This window comes from Orcinus orca, chromosome 14 (genome assembly GCF_937001465.1).
Source record: "Orcinus orca chromosome 14, mOrcOrc1.1, whole genome shotgun sequence".
Lineage (NCBI taxonomy): Eukaryota > Metazoa > Chordata > Mammalia > Artiodactyla > Delphinidae > Orcinus > Orcinus orca.
Genome location: NC_064572.1, coordinates 79,354,414 through 79,371,976, shown reverse-complemented (window position 1 = coordinate 79,371,976; position 17,563 = coordinate 79,354,414). Strand labels below are relative to the sequence as shown.

Genomic DNA, 17,563 nt, shown 5'->3' with positions numbered 1-17,563 from the left:
ATAGATGTATAGCTTTATTTCTGAACTCTCAATTTCATTCCGTTGATCTATATGTTTACCCTTCTGCCAGTACTATGTTGTCTTGATTACTGTAGGTTTGTAGTAAGTTGTTTTTATTTTTTTTTTGCAGAATAATTCTTTATTTCATTTTATTTTAATTTTTGGCTGTGTTGGGTCTTTGTTTACTTTGCAAGGGCTTTCTCCAGTTGCGGCAAGCGGGGCCACTCTTCATCGTGGTGCGCCGGCCTCTTCACTGTCGCGGCCTCTCGTTGCGGAGCACAGGCTCCAGACGCGCAGGCTCAGTAGTTGTGGCTCACGGGCCTAGTTGCTCCGCGGCATGTGGGATCTTCCCAGACCAGGGCTCGAACCCGTGTCCCCTGCATTGGCAGGCAGATTCTCAACCACTGCGCCACCAGGGAAACCCTGTAGTTTGAAGTGATATGTGAGTCCTCCAAATTTGTTCCTTTTTTTTTTTTTTTAAGATTGTTTTGGCTCTTCAGAATCCCTTGTATTTCCATATGAATTTAGGATCAGTCTGTCATTGCTGCAAAAAAAGGCACTTGGCATTTTGATAGGGATTGCATTGAATGTGTAGTGCGTTTAGTTCTTTTGGTAATAGAGAATAGTAAAGATTACAAATTCTATGGGATAGGGAGGGTGGGAGGGAGACGCAAGAGGGAGGAGATATGGGGATATATTTATATGTATAGCTGATTCACTTTGTTATAAAGCAGAAACTAACACACCATTGTAAAGCAATTATACTCTAATAAAGATGTTAAAACAAAAAACAAAACAAAACAAAAAAGATTACAGATTCTAGAGCCAGACTGCTTCTTAACTACAGGGCCATACCCAGGATATTTGTCTATAATCATTTTTTAATATCTCCCTTCTTTATACTACAGAATTATTTTCAGTAATAATCATGAAATAAAGCTATATGCAGTGCTTAAGGTAATTACATATTTTCAAAATAGATCTAGACATTGCTTCTATCAATTTCTCCCTGCCCATTTTAGAATTTTTTGTTGTTGAGTTCTGTTATGTTGATGTTGTTTCATGTTGGTATGGGTACCACACTTTAGATTTGAATAAGTTTGTATTAATTGTATAATTAATGAATTCTTTGTATTAAGAATAACTCAGCAAGTTTCAGCAGACGAAACTCAACTGTTTACTTGGTAGTGTTTATACCTACCTAATAGTTTGAATTTTGGTCTTTTAGTTATAGTTTGATATAATAATATTTTATATAAAGAATTGTCCGATGACTAATATGTGAATATTGATAAAACTGAAACATCTGCAAAAGACACAAATTAGAGAGATACCAAATCTTTCCACTGATGTTACTAACATATTTTCATAATTCATTCTTTAGCTTTAAAACAAATAGCCATTTAAGAAGAATACATTTCAATTTTAAGATATGATTCAGATTCAGTAAAATTTTCATGTATGAGTAAAATTTGCACCTACTGCACCTCTCACTTCTCACTGTTTCACTGATTTATTAAACACAAATAACAATTCCAACAAGTTGTCCCATGGAAGATAGAATTGAAGTAACTCAAGTTCTCCTTCTTCATCTTTACAATCACTGGGTTATTGTTTGTTTATTTAAAATCTTTTGTATACATGTAGGACTCTAGAGTACCACAGGGCTTGGGGGATACTAACTGCTCTAACCAAATTTGGACTGTTGTGTACCACTGAGAAATTTACTATCCAGACATATTCATGTAGCTGTGTCTGTTGGGAGCCAAGTGTGTAACTGAGGATTCTTCAAATTAACTTCTATGTAGAATGCAATATTCATTAAAGGTTAAGTAGTAAAAATGTGCTAATTTGACACTACCACATATATTACTAAAACTCAGCAGTAGTTTTAGTTTAGTTCCCACAATTGTTTGGGATTAATACCAACAAAAGATTTTCCAAGGAAGAATATTTTATCACTGACATTGTTTAGAATTGCCAATTCACAGTGATGGTAGAAGCAGAATGAATTTTAGTTGGTTTTATTATTTTTAAATTCTGTGCAGGAAATGTATCTCTTATTGCTAGCACTTAGGGTAGACTACTCCTACCACTTCTGTAGTAGGTCACTGCTTGTCCCCTCTTACTTCCCAACTTTGAGTGTGAACATGTCAAATTAATTAACCTTTCTTTACCTCAATTTTATCATCTGTAAAATGGGACTAATAAGAGAATCCAGTTTTTAAGCCTGTTAAAAGGATTAAATGAGATAATGCATATAAAGTGCTTAGAATAGTGCCTGGCACAGTCTTTTAAGTGTTCATTAAACATTAGCTACTATACTTTGGTAAAATTTATAATTTACAACCATTATTCTAAACAATATATATTTTACTTCCATTTGAGTCTCAATGTGTACTTTCCCCCCCATCCTCGTTTTTGAAGACTTCTTTAGAGCTGTTTTAAGTTCACCACAAAATTGAGCAGAAGACATAGAGATTTCCCAAATACCTCCTGCCCCACACATGCATAGTCTCCCCTCTGTTATCAACATCTACTACCAGGGTGGTGCATTTGTTATAATTGGTGAACTTACACTGACACATCATTATCACTCAAAGTCCATAGTTTACATTATGTCGCTTTGGACAAATGTATAATAATATGTACATACATGCATTCATCATAGCAGCATACAGGATAGTTTCTGTGCCCTAAAAATCCTCTGCGCTCTGCCTGTTAATTCTCCTCTCCCCTCTAACCCCTGGCAACCACTGATCTGTTTTTTACTGTCTCCATAGCTTTCTTTGCTTTTTCCAGAATGTTATATAGTTGGAATCATATAGTATGTAGCTTTTTCAGATCGGCTCCATTCACTTGTGATATGCATTTAAGTTTCCTCCATGTGTTTTCCTAGCTTGATCAGTGCATTTCTTTTTGGCACTACATTCCATTGTCTGGGTATACCACAATTTACTTATCCATTCACCTAGTGAAGGACATCTTAGTTGCTTCTAAGTTTTGGCAGTTACAAATAAAAACTGCTATAAACATTTGTGTATAGGGTTTTCGTGGACATAAGTTTTCAACTCCTTTGGGTAAGTACCACGGAGTGCCATTGGTATGGGTAGAGTATGTTTAGTTTTATGTGAAACTGCCAAACTGTCTTCCAGAGTTGCTGTACTATTTTGCATTCCTTCCAGCAATGAATGAGAGTTCCTCTTGTTCCACATCCTCTCCAGCATTTGTTAGTATTCTGGATTTTGGAGTGTAGAGGTAGCTCATTGTTGCTTTAATTTGCATTACCCTAATGACATACAATGTGGTGCATCTTTTGCTTATTTGCCACCTGTATATATTCTTTTTTAAAAATATATCTTTATTGGAGTATAATTGCTTGACAATGGTGTGTTAGTTTCTGCTTTATAACAGAGTGAATCAGCTCTACATATCTCCTCCCTCTTGCGTCTCCCTCCCACCCTCCCTATTCCACCCCTCTAGGTGGTCACAATGTATATATTCTTTTGTGAGGCGTCTGTTCAGGTCTTTGGCGCATTTTTAAATTGGGTTGTTCATTTTCTTATTGAGTTTTAAGGGTTCTTTGTCCTCCAACTTTGTTCTTTGTTCTTCGTTCTTCACTATTGCTGGCCATTCTGGGTCTCTTGCCTCTCTATAACTTTAGATTCAGTTTGTCAGTATGCACAAAATAACCTGTTGGAATTTGATTGGAATTGCATTGAATGTGTAGATCAAGTTGGGAAAAACCAACATCTTAAAAATATTGAGTCTTCCTCTCCATGAACATGGACTATCTCTCCATTTATTGAGTTCTTCTTTGATTTCTTTTGAGTTTTGTAGCTTTCCTCCTCTAGATCTTATACATATTTTGTTAGATTTATACCCAAGAACTTAATTTTGGGGAATGCTACTACAAATGATACTATGTTTTTAATTTCAAATTCTACTTGTTCACTGGGAGTACATAGGAAAAGTGATTGACTTTTGTATGTTAGCCTTGCATTCTGTAACCTTGTTTTAATAGCTTATTAGTGCCAGGAGGGTTTTTTTTTTTTTTGGCGGTACGCGGGCCTCTCACTGTTGTGGCCTCTCCCGTTGCAGAGCACAGGCTCGGGACGCGCAGGCTCAGCGGCCATGGCCCACGGGCCCAGCCGCTCCACGGCATGTGGGATCCTCCCAGACTGGGGCACGAACCCGTGTCCCCTGCATCGCCAGGCGGACTCTCAACCACTGCACCACCAGGGAAGCCCGCCAGGAGGGTTTTTTTGGTTGATTCTTTTGGGTATTCTATGTGGAAAATCATGTCATCTGCAAACAGAGAGTTTTATTATTTTCTTTTCCTATCCATATACCTTTATTTCCCTTCCTTGTCTTACTGCATTAGCTAGGACTCCAGTACCATGTTGAAAAGGAGTGGTGAGAGAGGGGGCATCCTTACCTTGTTCCTGTTCTTAGTGAAAAAGCGTCTGGTTTCTCACTTATACTATTTTTAATTCTTCTGTTGCTTTCCTTTTAGATTTACAGGCATGTTCTTTTTTCCTCCAACAATTTTAGATACTAATTCCAAGGCTTTCACTGAGGAAATTAGTGTCTCTTTACTGCCCTCCATTGCTTCTACCCAATTTGTGTCAGTCATTGTATATTACCAAAGTTTATAATATTTATATTCTATCTGTGACTATAATTTGTGCTTTGTCTGATCATGTTAGAAAGGTTAAAAATCAGAGTAAATGAACTACTGAATATAACCAAAAAGAAATACATGGATATAGAGAGCAAACTAGTGGTTACCAGTGGGGAAGAGGAAGGAAGGAGTGGCAAGATAGGGGTAGGAGATTAAGAGGTGCAAACTACCATGTATAAACTAAGTAAGCTGGAGTACAATCTTGTCATTAAATTATTTTGGTTTAAGAATAGTCTTTTAAGAACAAGGTCAAATCATTTCTCTTAAACCCCAAGGTTTAATATCAAGCCATAATTTACAGTTTTTCATAATAAAATAGGTCTTGGACGTCATCAAATGCTTGGTTCTGTATCCCCCGAGAAGGTCATTTTTCTTTTCTTTAATCTTTTAGTGTGGCAGATTACACTAATAGATTTTCTAATAACAAACTTGTGCATTATTGGGATAAAAGTACTGCTTGAACATGATTTTTTAAATATATATTCCATTGGATTCAGAAGTTAATAGTTTATATAGGAGTTTTGCTTCTTTATCTTTTGTGAAGTTGTCCTGAAACTGCAGAATTTTCTGGACTTGGGACTTCATGGGATTGGGAGGAAGGATTAGCTACTGTTTCTTTTGTTTCTCTCATTGATATTGGACCTACAATTTTTTTTGACCAAATTGTGATAAAAATAAGAACTCAGTCTTCTAATCTTGTGCCAATTTTGGCAACTTATATTTTTTCAGAAATTCATCCATTTTATCTGAATTTTCAAAATTGTTAGTTCATACTTCATGATATTATATATAGTTTTTAGTATTTATCTATAGCATTTCTCCTTTTAAAGTTTTGTTACTTTTTCCTTATAGTTCTGTGTCTTATTTGTATCCTGTTGTTTTTATTTATTTGTATATTTTATTCTTTCTTTCTTTTTATCTTTTTCTCCTGTACAGGCGTGCCAGAAAATTTGTCTGTCTTAATATTAATCATTTGTATTGGTGTTTTTGTTCTCCATTCCATTGATGTCTGCCCTTAGCTTTATTTCCTTTCTTACTCTTTGGTTTGTTTTATTGCTCTTCTTTTTTAATTAAAAATTTTTTTTCTTTTAAATTAATTTATTTTTTGGCTGCATTGGGTCTTTGTTGCTACGTGTGGGTTTTCTCTAGTTGCGGCGAGCAGGGGCTGCTCTTTGTTGCGGTGCACAGGCTTCTCATTGCGGTGGCTTCTCTTGTCATGGAGCGCGGGCTCTAGGCGCGCGGGCTTCAGTAGTTGTGGCACGTGGGCTCAGTAGTTGTGGCTCACGGGCTCTAGAGCGCAGACTCAGTAGTTGTGGCGCATGGACTTAGTTGCTCCGCGGCATGTTGGATCTTCCTGGACCAGGGCTCAAACCCGTGTCCTCTGAATTAGCAGGCGGATTCTTAACCACTGCGCCACCAGGGAAGTCCCTATTGCTCTTTTTTTTAGCTTCTTAACTTGAATGCTAATAAACTCATCTATTTCCATTCTCTCTTGGTATTTGATAAATGTGTTAAAATCTGTAACTTTCTTCCTAAACACCACTTTAGTAGCCCACAGATATTAACCTGTACAGGTTTCTTTGTCATCCAAGAGTATTTGATAATTATCACTCCATATTCCTTTCTAAACTAAGGATTTTTTAATAGTATAAGTTTATTTGTTTTTTCTTAAATCATCAAGGACATGAGGATGCAGTTGTTTTAAGCTTTCCTTTTGTTACTGAGTTCTTACCTTGTCACATTTTGGTCAGAAAACATTGTATGTTTCATGTCTATTGAGGTTTCCTTTGTGGCTAGTACATAGAACTTTTTGTGAATGTCCTGTGTACTTAAAAAATACACTCTCTGTTTGGATATTTATATATTTATTAGAGAATTTATTAATTATCTTATTCATTTTGCTATATTATTTGTTTTTGTGTTTTGTGCTTAATTTATGTTTTGAGAGAGCTGTGGAAAAGTCTAATTGTGATTGCTGTTTTATTTTTTTTCTCTTTAGTTTTGAAAGTTGTTGCTTTATGTATTTTGGAGGCTATGTCAGGTATATATGTATCTTATTTTCTTATGTTAAAATTTAATTTACTTATATTTGTTTGTATTATTGCATTTTCTCCCCATTGAAGAGAATTTTGACATCATTTTCACTAAGTTCTCCTGGCATTTTATTCACATCATTTTTTTACTCCAGACTGTTATCTTTTCGTGGATGTTCTTTAATGAGCCTGTTGAATCACTCCTTTAATTTGTGTCAGTTGCTTTTTAGGTTTGTTGCTTAGTTTTCATACTGGGACTTTTTTTTTTTTCCATTGCGTTCTGAATTCTGTTGTTTCTTGGATCCTGTGTCTACCTCTTTATTGCAGTCTTTTTAAATTTTAAATTCTTTTTAGGAAAGGTTGTGTAAGAAGAAGAAGAAGAGGCGCATTACATAATGATAAAATAGTCAATTCACCAAGAAGACCTAAATGTAAATACACCTAGCAAGAGTTTCAAAATACAAGCAGAAACTGACAGAACTAAAAGGCGAAATAGACAAGTCTGCAATTATAGTCGGACATGCTACTACTCTTCTCAGAACTGTACCAGAACTAGTGAAGAGAAAGCAGCAAGGATATAGAACACCATCAGTCAAATAGATCTCACTATTGTAGAACCCTCTACTTAACAACAGCAGAATACACATTCTTTTCAAGTGCACATGGAACATTCATTCACCAAGGTAAACCACATCCTAAGTCATAAAACAAATATTTAACAAACCTAAGAGAATTGGAATCATCAAAGTATGTTCTCTGACCATAATGTAATTAGAATAGAAATCAGTAACAGATAACAAGAAATTCAGACTTGTGAAAATAACATTCTGAACAATTTGTGGATCAAAAAGAAGTCACAAGGGAAATTTTAAAATATTTTAAACTAAAGGAAAATGACAACACAACATATCAAAATTTGTGAGATAAGCCAAAGATGTACTGAGAGACTTCAAGGGCATTTATTAGAAGAGAAGAAAGGTCTCAAACCAATAATTTAAGCTTATACTTTATGAAACTAGAAGAGCAAAATAAACCCAAATCACACAGAACAAAGGAAATAATATAGAGCAGAAATGAATGAAGTTGAAAACAGAGAAAAAGAAAATCAATGAAACCCAAAGCTCGTTGGATGTTTTGTTGTTTTTTTACCCAAAAAGATCAATAAAATTCATATGCATCTTCAGACTGGCAAAGAAAAAAGAAAGGAAGACAAAGATTACTGACATCAGGAACGAAATGGGAGATACTGTTAGAGACATGTGAAAGAATAATACAGACACAAAAAGAATAATACAAACAGCTCTCTGGGCATAAATTGAATGACTTGGATGAAATCGACCAATTCCTTAAAAAACACCCTATTAATTTCCTATTTCTTTTGTAACAAACTACCACAAATTTAGTTGCTTAAGACAACATATATTTATTTTTTTATTACAGTAGAGTTGATTTACAATGTTGTGTTAATTTCTGCTGTATAGCAAAGTGATTCAGATATATATATATATATATATATATACACACACACACACACACACTTTTTTATATTCTCTTCCATTATGGTTTACACAAGATATTGAATATAGTTCCCTGTGCTATACAGTAGGACCTTGTTGTTTATCCATTCTATGTATACTATTAGTCGCATCTGCTAATCCCAAACTCCCAATCCATCCCTCCTCCACCTGCCTCCACCTTGGCAACCACAAGTCTGTTCTCTATGAGTCTGTTTCTGTTTTGTAGGTAAGTTCATTTGTGTCATATTTTAGATTCCACATATAAGTGATGTCATATGGTAGTTGTCTTTCTCTGTCTTCACTTAGTATGATAATCTCTAGGTCCATCCATGTTGCTGCAAATGGCATTCATTCTTTTTTATAGTCAAGTAGTTTTCATTGTATATATGTTCCACATCTTCTTTATCCATTCATCTGTTGATGGACTTTTAGGTTGATTCCATTTCTTGGCTATTGTGAATAGTGCTGCTGTGAATATAGGGGTTCACGTATCTTTTTGAATTATAGTTTTGTCCATATATATGCCCAGGACTGGGGTTGCTGGATCATATGTTAACTCTATTTTTAGTTTTTTGAGGAACCTCCATACTGTTTTCCATAGTGGCTGCATCAACTTTCATTCTCACCAGCAGTGTGGGAGGGTTCCCTTTTCTCCACACCCTCTCCAGCGTTTGTTATATAAATTTATTATCTTACACTTCTGGAGGTCAGAAGTCTGATTTGGGTCTCACTGGGATAAGATCAAGTTGTCAGCAGGACTGCATTCCTTTCTGGAGGCTCTAGGGGAGAATCTACTTCCTTGTCTTTTTTCCAGCTTCTAGAGTTTGCCAACATTTCTTGGGTTGTGGCCCCCCTCCATCTTTAAAGCCAGCAACAGCTGGTCAAGTTTTTCTCACATCTTCTTACTCAGACTTCCTCTTCTGCCTCCTACCACTTTTAAGGACCCTTGTAATTACCTTGGATCCCCCCAGATAATCTCCCTGTTTTAAGGTCAGCTCCGCCTAAATTCCCTTTTGCCATGTAACAATATATTCACAGGTTCTGGGGATTAGAATGTGGACATCTTTGTGGCTGGGGGGTGCATTATTCTGTCTACCACAGCCACCTACTATCCAGATTCACTCAAGATAAAATGGAGTTCCCTCCTCTCAGGTCCACTCTCCCTCCATTGCCCACCTGGAACCTGTTTTACTTTTTGTCTCTATGCATTTGCTTATTCTAGATACTTCATATAAGTGGATACAGTATTTGTCTTTTTTGTCTGTATTATTTCACTTAGCATGTTTTTAAGGCACGTTCTTGTTGCCGTAATTGTCTTTTGACAAATATACAAAAGCCAATTCAATAGAAAAATAAGATTATTTTCAACTAAGATATTGGAACAATTAGACATTTAAATGCAGAAATATTACTTGCAACCTAAATCTCATGCCTTATAGAAAAACAAACTCAAAATGGGTCATAGATCTAAGTGTTTAAACTGTTAAACTTTTAGAAATAAAGAGAAGATCTTCATGACCCAGGGTTTGGCTATGAGTTCTTAGACATAATTCCAAAGACACAATGCATAAAAACAAAAATTTGATAAATTGGGCTTCATCAAAATTATAAACTTTGTTTTGCAAAAGCATTGTTAGGCAAATGAAAGGCTGAGAGAATATACCTGAAAATCATGTATCAGATAAAGGACATATCTAGAATATATAAGGAAAATGTAATGATTATTAAGCCAGTTTAAAAAGGGGCAAAAGATTTAAGTAGATTTGAATGGACACTTCACCAGAGAGAATATAAGGATGGCAAATAACCACATGAAAAGAATTTAGTATCATTAGTCACTAGGGAAATGCAAATTTAAAGCATAATGGGATATCGCAACTACTGGTAGAGCTAAAATTTTTTTTTTTTTTTTTTTTTTGCGGTACACGGGCCTCTCACTGTTGTGGCCTCTCCTGTCGCAGAGCACAGGCTCCAGACACGCAGGTTCAGCAGCCATGGCTCACGGGCCCAGCCGCTTCGTGGCATGTGGGATCTTCCCGGACCGGGGCATGAACCCGTGTCCCCTGCATCGGCAGGCGGACTCTCAACCACTGTGCCACCAGGGAAGCCCTAGAGCTAAAATTTTTTAAAAATTTTGACAATACCAGGTAGTGGTAAGAATGCAAACAGCTGAATCTCTTATACCTTGCTGGTGAGAATGCAAAATGGTACAGCCACTCTGGGAAATAGGCAGAATCTTAAAATGTTAGTCATAATAATATATATATGTATGTGTGTATATACATACACACATACATATATATATATATACACCTAGCTGTCGCATTCTTAGGTTTTTCCCCTAGAGAAATGAAAGTTTATGTTCACACAAAAAGTGTTTATAATGGTTTTATTTATAGTCATCAAAAGTTGGAGACAATCTAAATGTCCTTCAACAGGTGAATGGAGAAACAAATCGTAGTTCGGCTGAACAGTGGTATATTACTCAGCAATAAAAAAGAAATGAACTATTGATACACTTATGTGTTGGGGGTTCCAAAACCAACCGTATGTTTGGAGATTCACTAAAATGACATATATGACTCAGTATGTAGTTGTACTCCTGGCTAAGATTTATTAAAGCAGCATGGTAAGGATACACAGCCGGATCATAAGGGGAAAAGACAGATGGAGTCTCTTGGAATTTATACATAGGTTTCCTTGTGCTCTCTCCCATGGGAGAGTTCATAGCTTGGAAGACTCGATATTGTTAAGATGTCAGTTCTCCTCAAATCTATACTGTGCAATATAAACCTAATCAAAATTTCAGCAGACTTTATATAAAAGACAAGTTGTTCCTCAAAATTATTTAGAAAACTTGAGGATCTAGAGTAATCAAGACAGACTTGAAGACAAAGATGAAGAACATAACTACCTGATTTTAAGACTATCAAGCTGTAGTGATTAAAACAATATGGTATTGGCATAAGGATAGACAACTAGATCAGTGTAACATAACAGAAAGTCTAGAAATACATTAACGTAAATACAATGAGTTGAGTTTGACAGTAGTGCCAAAGCAATTTATTTATTTATTTATTTTTTAAAAATCTATCATTTATTGCTGCTGAGGACCAACCAGGAGACTTTCCCCCAGTCACAACATCTATTTCTCATCACTGATGGACTTGGAACTATGATAGTTTGCTAATTCTATAGCAGGAAAGATTGGCAGTGTATGAGTGAAGTTCCTGTCTTTGACCATGGGTTTAGTGAGTGCATATGTTTAGTGAGTGGTTATTTTTTTTGCATATTTTCTCTTTGGTAGATGTGTGACAGTTAATTGTTACTCTGTTTGCCAAAGCAATTTACTGCTAGAAAGTTGTTTAATTAAATAATGCTGGTACAAATGGATAGCTTTTTGGAAAAAAATGAGCCTTGATGTCTATGTCACACTATAATCAAAAACATTAATTTGATATGGATTACAGACTTAAATGTGAAAAACAGGAGAATATCTTTATGACCTTGGGGTCAGTAAACATAAAAGAAAAAATTGAAAAGTTGGACTTCGTCAAAATTGAAAACTTCCCATCAAAAGACACCATTAAGAATGTCAAAAAGCAAACTACAGATTAGGAGAAAATACTTGCCCTACATATATCTGACAAAAGACTTGCATCCAGAATACACAAAATTTGTACAAATCATTGATGCCACAACAAAATCTTTTTTTTTTTTTGGGCCGTACTGCGTGGATTGGGATTTTAGTTCCCCAACTAGGGAGTGAACCCTGGCCATTGGCAGTGAGAGCGTGGGGTCCCAACCACTGGACTGCCAGGGAATTCCCAACAAAATCATTTTTTTAAAAGATGGGCAAAATTAATAAGCAGGCACCTCACAAAAGGATTTATTGGAATGGTCAATAAACATATGAAAAGGTGTACATCACTAGTCCTTAGGGAAATGCATATTCAAACCCCAGTGAAATATTACTGCATACCCAGCACAATGACTAGGATTAAAAAGATTGACAAGACCAAGTGTTGGTGAGGTTATATAGAACCCTCATATGCTGTTGGTGAGAGTGTGAAAGTGTATATATTTTTTGTTCCTCAGTTCCCCTGACCACTTAAACTAGGGCAGGATTGAGTGCAGTGGTGCCCACATTCAGATGGCCAGGAATTCATGGGAAATATAATAGAGTGATATGTGTGTGCTCAGCAGGTCTCTTGGTTGCAAATGGCCCAACTCAATTCTGCTTAAACCAGAGAAGATGAATACGTTGTCTCAGGTAACGGTTCCTGAGAGGGTTAACGTCAGGCTCAATTACAGCCAAATACTTCACACTGTGTCTACAGAAATCAGCCTTTTTACTCCACTTTCCTCTGGGATGGCTTAGTTTTCAGACAGACCTTGGTCACTGTGGCCACACGCAGCTGCGGGATTATAACCTATAATGTTGAGCCCAGCTACTAAGCCTTATTCCCAGGATTGTCCTTGATTGATGCATTCCTAAACTGATCATCAGAACCACTGTGAGGTCTAGGTCAGGTCCACCCTTGGGCTGGGAGTAACGGTGCTGTGGTTCCTCCCTCAAAAAGAGGCACTGTCACTAGAAAAAGGGGAAATGGATGCTAGTCTTGCGAAACAACCTATTTTCTCTACGTTGTACTTATTTAATGTTTATTTCTCTAACTCCGATAGCTATGTCCCAGGCCCTTGCTAGACCCTGGAAATGTAAAGGTGAATTGTTTGTGAATAGAGAGCAGATCTGTAGCCTGGCATTGAAAACTCTGTGATGTGTTTGGCCTCATCTTCCTTTTGTTCAGTAGCTTTATTCTTTTCCAGGCACTTTGTGCTCCATGTATTTGAATTTCTGGTAGTGTCCATCCTTGTCCTTGATTTACCATTACTCTTTCTTCCCCCAGAGTGCTCTACGTCTGGAATATGCCCATCCCTCATACCTCAACATGTTTCAGTTCTACCCTTCTTCCCAGGCCTGGCTCAAACACCTCTTTCAGAAGCCCTCACTGAGATTTTTTTGACCTACGTTAGTTTCTCTTCTTTGCTTTTGCCTGTTATTCTATCCATAGCTTATCTTAGCTTTAAGTTCCTTCAATTTTAAATATCCTGATAGCACCTGGCAGAGTGCTGGGCACACAGTAGGCTTAATAAATAATGGATAGTTACTGTACTCTTTTTTTTTTAAAGAAGATGTTGGGGGTAGGAGTTTATTAATTTATTTTTACTGTGTTGAGTCTTTGTTTCTATGTGAGGGCTTTCTCTAGTTGTGGCAAGCGGGGGCCACTCTTCATCGCGGTGCGTGGGTCTGTCACTATCGCGGCCTTTCTTGTTGTGGAGCACAGGCTCCAGATGCGCAGGCTCAGTAGTTGTGGCTCATGGGCCTAGTTGCTCCGCAGCATGTGGGATCCTCCCAGACCAGGGCTCGAACCCGTGTCCCCTGCATTAGCAGGCAGATTCTCAACCACTGTGCCACCAGGGAAGCCCAGTTATTGTACTCTTGATAATTTTGGAATTATCTATTGCAGTCCTTGAATTGTCCAGCAGTACAAGATATTAGTAAGCTGGCCTTTACTTAAGAACATTTTGTATACATGTAAGTTACTTAGAAGTAACTTACTGCTTCCCAATCACTCTTTGATGTAGCCTCATCACCTGTGATGTGGTATATTCAAGTTTCTTACACAAATGCAGTCAGCATAGTGGTGTTCGCAGTCATGGCTGCATGTAGGTCTTTTCTTTAAACATCCATTTGGACTAGAAGCAAAAATACCCATTCTGGTCCCCTCCCCCCACCGTCCAATTCAGTAATCATTTATTGGCATGTGTCTAGTAGAGTAGTGGTTCTCAAATGTTAGTGTGCATCAGAATCACCTCGAGGGTATTTTAAAACATGAATCGCTAGGCTTCACCTCCAGAGTTTCTGATTCAGTAGGTCTTGGATGGGCTGAAGAATTTGCCTAACAACCACTCAGGTGGTGCTAATACTGCTAGTCTGGGGACCAAGCTTTGAGGACTGGTTTACTAGTAGTAGATTTAACCCTCATTGCACATCAGAATCACTTCCTCGTTTTTCACCTCCACGAGTTCTTTTTAAGAACTGTCCTTTGCTCAGTTAAGTGAAAGCATTTGGAATCTCTGCTGCAGCATGGTGTTAGCAGGATTTTATGAGTATTTCTAACAGAATCAGCTCCACAACAAATATAGACAAAATTCCTTTACGCCACATCTCCATAGCACCTGTGTGATGAGTATGGTACCTGTGTGATGGTGGAAGTACTGACCAGCTATGGTTAGGTAGTTCTAGTTCATGAAAACATATATTCCTAATTCTGTTGATGATTCACTCTTTGGTCTTGACCAATTCCCATAATTTTTCAAAGTCTGGTTTTCTTTAACATGACATTAAAAACACCTTTCTCTGATTTTGCAATCATCATTGCAAGAAGCATAAAATGGATGCTGAATCTTGGGAGCAGGGCAAGTTTCATGATAATTGTCTGAGGTATCTCCTGTAGATTGCTTATTAGTTGTAAGGGGAAGAAAGTAACTACAGTGGAGAAATTGGCTGTCACTTTGGGTGATGAAAATTAACGTCATCGATGAGGGGAAGATGGACATCTTGTCTCTAAATGATGTACCTACAAGGGCACAGCATCCTTATGTAGCACTCTGACTGGTAACACGTAACTGCAATCTACTCATAAGGAAACGTCAGACAGACCCAGTGAGGAGATTTCTATTTTTTAATAAAGGGTTTGTATTCTGCAGTGTCAGTGTCATAAGAGATAAAGATTGAGGAACTGTTCCAGAATAAAGGAGATAAAAAAAACACGATAGCTAAAAGCAGTATGTGATTCTAGACTGGGTCCTGTACTGAAGTGGAAAAAGTGCAATAAAGGATAGTGTTGGGTCAAATGACAAGTTGGAATATGGATGGTAGATTAGATAAAATGTATTGTATCAATTTTGAATTTCTTGAGATTGATAACAAGTACTGTGGTTATATAAGATAATCTCCTTATTCTTAGGAAACACATTGAACTATTTAAGGTAAAAATAAATGATGTGTGTAATGTAATCTCAGGTGAGTCAGAAAAATACGTGGGAGAGAGAGAGCAAGCAAATAAAGTAAATGGGGCAAGGTTACAGGTGTTCTTTGTAATTATCATTGTGACATATTTTTCACTGTGAGTTTTTGAAAGTTTGAAATTATTCCCAAATAAAAACTTAAAAGAAAAAAACACCACCACTCTCTGCTCTTCATTTCAGGGTAATTGTAAAAATTTTTTAAAATCTGTATAAAAATGTTTTCAAAGATCAGCCTGCTTTTCAAATGATGGTTCCTGTTCTGCTTTGTCTGGGGAGCCTCGTATCTAATTCTGTGGGTGTCCTCAGGAGATTGTTAGCTCCTGAGAGCCTGCAGGGGGTCAGCCTCGCCCTGATTGTAATATCCAAACCCCCAACAGGGCAGCTTCTGGTGTCTTGTTCAGTGCTTCCAATAAGGTGCACACTAAACTAATGTGTGAACATTGTCTATTATTATAGATTGTACCTTCAGCTTTGAACAGTATATTTTTCTTTCAGCTCAAAATGGAGTTAATCCTGGCTGGGAGAAGAAAGTAATTGAGTATTTTAAGGAAAAGCTGAAGGAAAATAATGCTCCTAAATGGGTGAGCTCATTGCTATTGGCGGGGGAGGGGGGTGGCGAGGGTTGGGCGGACTTGCAGTTTCTCACAGTAGAGCAGTAATCCACATACAGTTTAAATATATATAAATTAATGTTCACTGCCCTGTGCTTTAAGTGCATATGTATTAAAAGATTTTTGGTGTCTTTTGCAACTTAAATTCAAGCAAATAAGTGCTTCTATATTGGCGCCTCTAGGTGGCAGTAATTGACCATGAAAAAAATGGGTAGTTGTGAGAGATTCGATTATCTTTTGTTTTATTACCTTCATTTTAAAAGACTTGACATGTACGAGTTTTTTTTTTTTTTTTTTTCTGCGGTACGCAGGCCTCTTACCGCTGCGGCCTCTCCCGTCGCGGAGCACAGGCTCCGGACGCGCAGGCTCAGCGGCCATGGCTCACGGGCCCAGCCGCTCCACGGCATGTGGGATCTTCCCCGATCGGGGCACGAACCCGTGTCCCCTGCATCGGCAGGCGGAGTCTCAACCACTGCGCCACCAGGGAAGCCCACATGTACGAGTTTTAAGAGAAGAGCTCAACAAAGCAAATGCCTTTCTGCTAATTGGAAAGTGTTATGAAGGAAAAGCATCCTTTTACATTATAGTCAAATGTCATCATACAAACTTGCGAGAACACAGGAAGTACTTTTTTTTAGCAGTTGTGTTATATTAACCATTGGGATCATTTGGCTCCCTTGATTTTGTGTGTGTGTGGGGGGGGGGGGAATTGCGGTTTGAGTCTGGATATGTATGTCTATGTATATGTGCTTAATGTTTTATACACAGAATATTTTGACTTGATTGTTCGTTTTCGTTAAAGGTACCATCATTGAATGAAGTTCCCCTTCATTATTTGAAACCTAACAGTTTTGTCAAGTTCCGTTGCATGATTCAGGATATGTTTGACCCTGAATTTTACATGGGAGTTTATGAAACCGTTAACCGAAACACAAAAGCACGTGTATGTATTGCTTTATTCATGAAACTTACTGTTTACAATTAGTAGTATTAATTTTGTCCTTGTGTTGTTTATGGTAATTTTGATTCTGATAGATTGATATAATACTGTTATTTTTTTTGCTTTGGGTCATAGGTTCTTCATTTTGGAAAATATAGAGATGTAGCAGAGTGTGGGGTATGTATACTTAAAATATATTCACTGATATGATTTTTTTTTGATCTAAAAATCTCTTAGAAGGTGGAATATTGTAAATGAAAAAATTAATTCCTTTCTTTTCCTAATACCTATATACCTGCTTTTTAAAATTACAGGTTATGATAAGTTCTTTTAAAATGAAAAGTAGAAGAAAAATGAAAGAAGATTAATTTAGGGCTTTACACGTGCTTAATTAAATTTGATTAAATCCTGCCCTCTTTTCCTGGGAGGAAAAATGTAAACTCAAGCTTTCTTTGATAAAAGGAAGTAATAGAAACTCTGTTACATATCAGTAATGGGAAAGGGAAGAAGACAGAATCCTGGATATAATTATAGTTGTAAAAGGGGTAGTTTTGAGATAGAAACTTACTAGAAAAGCAATTAGAGGAACCACAGTATATCTGCATTTTCTTTGGTATTGCTTTTCTGATAGTAGAAGAACAACATGCAGAATTAAACTTAATTTCATTCAGACACCTGTTCAA

General features: G+C 37.0%; 1 protein-coding gene across 2 annotated transcripts in view; it reads left to right on the top strand.

Moving 5' to 3' along the window:
* MCMBP (minichromosome maintenance complex binding protein) overlaps positions 1-17,563 on the top strand; it is a 68,223-nt gene that overhangs the window by 5,866 nt on the left and 44,794 nt on the right. For both annotated transcript variants that reach the window (XM_012531581.3, XM_004265766.4), the window contains exons 2-4: positions 15,825-15,910; positions 16,743-16,883; positions 17,016-17,057. In XM_012531581.3, coding sequence (XP_012387035.2) covers positions 15,825-15,910; positions 16,743-16,883; positions 17,016-17,057 — 269 coding nt within the window. The remainder of the gene's footprint in view (positions 1-15,824; positions 15,911-16,742; positions 16,884-17,015; positions 17,058-17,563) is intronic.